The sequence below is a fragment of the Penaeus monodon genome, chromosome 14 (assembly GCF_015228065.2).
Source record: "Penaeus monodon isolate SGIC_2016 chromosome 14, NSTDA_Pmon_1, whole genome shotgun sequence".
Classification (NCBI taxonomy): Eukaryota; Metazoa; Arthropoda; class Malacostraca; order Decapoda; family Penaeidae; genus Penaeus; species Penaeus monodon.
The window spans coordinates 41305170-41310169 of NC_051399.1; the positions used below are offsets into that span (position 1 = coordinate 41305170).

Here is a 5000-nt window from a genome sequence, read left to right on the forward strand (position 1 = left end):
GGTAATCCCCAGCCTCCGGGCCCGAATTCAACATGGTCTGGCCAAGGACTAGCGCTAACATCAGCAAAGGCGGAATCGTCACCACAAGTATTACGTACAAAATGCAAGGTTTAGTCGCGGGATTATTTTATTAGAACAAAGAAAGAAAGAATGAATGAAAAGTGGGAAGGAAAAGAGAGGGGAGAGGGCACACAGGCTATCGTATACTCACACATATGGACACAGGCTCATACACATACACACACACACACACACACACACACACACACACACACACACACACACGAGAGAGAGAGAGAGAGAGAGAGAGAGAGAGAGAGAGAGAGAGAGAGAGAGAGAGAGAGAGAGAGAGAGAGAGAGAGAGAGAGAGAGAGAGAGAGACATACAGACAGACGACAGACATATAAAACAAAGAGAGAAAGCATGATTAGACGTACTATGATAATTGCTATAGAAAGCAAGTGATGATGATGATGAGGATGTTGTAATGATAGTAATAATGATAATGGTTTGAATAAAAATAATAGTAATAATGATGATGGTGACGGTAGGCATTGCAGATATTGTTAAAAATTAAATAATGATGATAATACTAATAATGATGATACTAGTGATAATGGTAATGAAATGTTAATAGTAATCTTAACGACAGTGATGAGGATAATAATGATTTAATAACAATGAAAATAATGATAATAATAATAATAATGAAGATATTATTAATACTGATACTAATACTAATACTAATACCAATACCAATGCTACTACTACTGCTACTGCTAATGATAATGATAATAATAATGATCATAACAATAATAGTAATGATAATAATAGTAATAATAATAATAATAATAATAATTTAAAAGAAATAATAATGACAATAAGAATTATAATAATAATGATAAAATAACGATGATAGTGATAACAATGATGATGGTGATGATAATGATAATGATAATAATGATGATGATAATGATGATAATGATAATAATGATGATGATGGTGATAATAATAATGAAGATAAAGGTAATAATGATGATGATGATGAAAGGCAATAATCATCTCCACCCCCCCCCCTAACAAAAGCACAATCGCCGAACACCATCGCACGCACAATCACAAGCACAATCACAGGCAGACCCTCCGCATCTCTTCAGACCACGATCCCGACTCACCCTTGGTCTAATGTTTCTGTTAGGACACAAAATGGACTTAATATATCACGCGTGGAAAATCTCCTGTTCACTATTGTGTGTTCGCTTTTAAGCCGTCCGCGAGCACGACGGGGAAAAACCTGCGTCATAAATCTGGACTAAAACCTTTGGTCGTAAAACCTTACGACTGGAGGAGGAGGAGGAGAAGGAGGAGGAGGAGGAGGAGGAGGAGGAGGAGGAGATGAGGTGGTGGAGGAGGAGGAGGAGGAGGAGGAGGAGGAGGAGTAGGAGGAAGGAGGAGGAGGAGGAGTAAGGAGAGGAGGAGAGGAGGAGGAGGAGGAGGAGGAGGAGGAGGAGGAGGAGGAGAGGAGGAGAGGAGGAAGAGGAGGAGGAGGAGGAGGAAGAGAGGTAGAAGGAGGAGGAGGAGGAGGGCGAGGAGAAGGAGGGGGAGGAAGAAGAATTATTGGGAGGCGTATAAATAAGGGAAGAGTTGGGGAAGATGAATAAGAGGAAAGTAGAGACGGAAGGGGGGTAGGATGATATAAAGGAGGAAGAGAATGAGCATGAGGATGAAGAGGAGGAGGAGAGAGAGAAAAAAAAAGAGAGGATTTGGAGACGAAGGATGGAAGAATGAAGAAAGGGAAGGGGGGAATAAAACGAAAGCAAAGGAAAAGAAAGAGAAATAGAGGAGGAGAAGGAGGAATGGATTGGAAGTAATAGGAAGAAAAGTGGGTGGGTATTAGGAACAGAAGGAGGAAGAGGAGAGAAGAAAAAGAGTTAAGAAAGGTGGAGTAGGAAGAGAAAGAAATAGGGAGAAAAGAGGGGGAAGAAAGAGGAGGAAGGAGGGAAAGGGACAGAGGAGGTGGCGAAAGGGAAAAGCATAGGAAGAGGAGAGAGAGGAAAGGATAGAAGAGGTAAGAGGGAAGAGGAGGAGGAAAAGGAGAAAAGAGTAGGAAGAGGAAGAGGACGAGGAGGTGGAGAAGGAGAAAGAGGAGGAAGAAGAAAGAAGGTACAAGGAGGAAGAGGAAGATAACAAGAAAACACCAAGATGTAGAGGAAGAAAGTGGATAGCAAGGAAAAGAGGAAAGACGATAAACGAGGAAGGGAAAGGTATCAGGACAATCAGACAAAGGATGAAAAAAAATCAATAACAGCAAAAAGAAAAAAAAAGAAAAAAGATAAATAACGATAATAATAATAATGATAATCATACTACTACTACTACTAATAATAATAATAATGAGTAGGAGGAGAAGGAGGCGGAGGAGAAGGAGGAGGAGGAGGAGGAGGAGGAGGAGGAGGAAAAGAAGACACATGGGAAAGAAGTAGATGACTAGAAGCGGTGAAAAAAAGGAGAGAGAGAGAGAGAGAGAGAGAGAGAGAGAGAGAGAGAGAGAGAGAGAGAGAGAGAGAGAGAGAGAGAGAGAGAGAGAGAGAGAGAGAGAGAAAGAAAGAGAGAGAGAGAGAGAGAGAGCGAAAAGAGAGGAAAAATAAGATGAATTGTTGAAGGAAGAATAAAAGCATGTAAAGAGGAAGGATGTCGAAAGAGATAAAGAAAAAGTTGAAGATTAAGAAAAGGAAAAAAGATGAGAAATCAACCAGACCTAAAGAAAAGATAAAGAAAAAAAAAAAAACAAGAAAAGAAAAATAGAAAGGGGAAAGGAAAAGGAATTTAGAAAGGGTTAGCAATATAAAGGGAGAGAAATAGAATGTAAAAATAATAGTAAAATTATATGAAAAACAATTAGAAGGAGGGAAGCGAAGGAGAGAGGGAGGGAAGACACTGATAACCGAAGGAAAAGGAGTATTAGAAGGAGGCGCAAAGGAAGATAAAGGCGGGAGGAGGGGCAATAGCCGGAGCGCAGCAGCTGTTGGAAGCAAGCAGGTTGGCTTAACACGAGGCGAATGAAGAAGGAGGCTGGGGAGGAGAGGAGGGGAGAGGAGAGGGCGATGCTTAAGGTGAAAGTCTTAATTTAGGTCTTTCAAAAGACATATGGGGTCTTAGCTCGGCAGTGCGCAGGATAAAGAGACCTTATCCAGGGTCTAGACCAGGGGCTTCGCGGGATTGCACCAGAATCTGCTCGGGGCCTTCGCCAAGATTTTGATATGTTCCTTCGGCGGCGCAGCTGGGTGGGCTCGAACCCGTCAGGAGGTCTCCATTATCACCAAATCTGTGAAACAAGGGAACGGTGTGTGTGTGTGTGTGTGTGTGTGTGTGTGTGTGTGTGTGTGTGTGTGTGTGTGTGTGTGTGTGTGTGTGTGTGTGTGTGTGTGTGTGTGTGTGTGTGCACGCGTGTGCTTGATAGTATGTTCCTTTAGCTACGTATAACCTGAACTGTTATTATTTTTTCTTCATTTTCTACGCTAAGCAGTTGTTAACACATGAGAACTGATATACAATAACATTATCCTTTGCAATTCAAACATTTTTATAGCCTATTTCAGACAGCGTACACAATATGCTACACATGACTGCACAAGATTGCTTATAATATCGAAAATTGGAAAAGAAAAGACCATTATTATAGAAGGGATTAATTACAGAATTTTTTTCCTAATAGGATTGGTTTCTGTGCTGCTTCTAGGGTAATCCCCTAAAAAAAGGTTTCCGAAATCAACTAATCAACCTTTTGCTGTAAGGTTGATTACGAAAAAAAGGTTTTATGTGACTGTATCTTTGTACCCGACGTACTTCACAATATATACGATTAGTTATCTTAGGAGAACTACTATACAGATTGAATTATTTCTGCGCTAAAACTATAGCCTGGATAGTTTATGTTATGTGTCAATGCGTTATTTATAGTTATGTAATTTGCATACTGTTAGCTGTTCCTTCTAACCCCCCTATGCCCTTACCTACGCCCTTCCTCACGCCCATCCAGAGCAAGTCTAACCGAACCCCTTCTCCTGACAGAGGCGAGGATGCGTGGCTGCGAGCGATGTCCAGCAGCGTCGGCGGCCTCGACCTCCCTAACGCCGATGATCCTGGTGGCGGCGGTGGCACTGGCCCTCCCCCTGCCCCACCTGGCTTCCCCTTCCCCCCCTAGGGCCACCGCCGCCTGCGACGTCACGGAGTACACGTGCGACCAGGGCGGCTGCGTCTCCCTCAGCCAGTACTGCGACGGCGTGGCGCACTGCTCGGACTACTCGGACGAGCCGCTGGGATGCACAGGTGGGGGGGGATAACCCTTTTCGATGCATTTTTGCTTTTGCTGCGGCTGGGTTTGGTCTCCTGACTATCTTTTTGTTATTCTTTTTTCTTTTTAGTGTTTGGATTATTTTTATTGTTAGTATTATAGATGTTGGTATTAATAATAGCTTATAGTTAATGTCATTATCCTGACTGTTATTTATGCTTTTTAGTCATTGTCATTGTTATTTTCAGTATTACTGTTATTATCATGATCTTTATTATTGTTCTTGTTACTGTTATTATTATTATTATTATTATTATTATTATTATTATTATTATGATGATGATGATGATGATGAAAAGGATTTATTCTTATTCTTATTCTTATTTTTATTCTTATTATTACTATTCTTATTCTTATTCTTATTTTTATTATTATTATCATCATTATTATTATTATTATCATTATTATTATTATTATTATTATCATCATCATCATCATCATCATCATTATCATTATCATCAGCAGCAGCAGCATTATCATTACTATTACGATTATTATTGTTATTATTGTCATTATTATTACTACTATTATTATTATTATTATTATTATTATTATTATTATTATTATTTTATTTTTTTTTTTCTTTTATCATTGTTGTAATTATTATCATTATTATTATTATCATTAATATTATTATTATTATTAT

The 5000-nt window shown here is 39.6% G+C and overlaps 1 protein-coding gene across 1 annotated transcript in view; it reads left to right on the plus strand.

Annotated features, from left to right (window-relative positions):
- LOC119581148 overlaps positions 1-5000 on the plus strand; it is a 138677-nt gene that overhangs the window by 112299 nt on the left and 21378 nt on the right. The window contains exon 3 of the mRNA XM_037929500.1: positions 4072-4329. Within this exon, the coding sequence (XP_037785428.1) occupies positions 4080-4329 (250 nt within the window). The 5' untranslated portion in view covers positions 4072-4079. The remainder of the gene's footprint in view (positions 1-4071; positions 4330-5000) is intronic.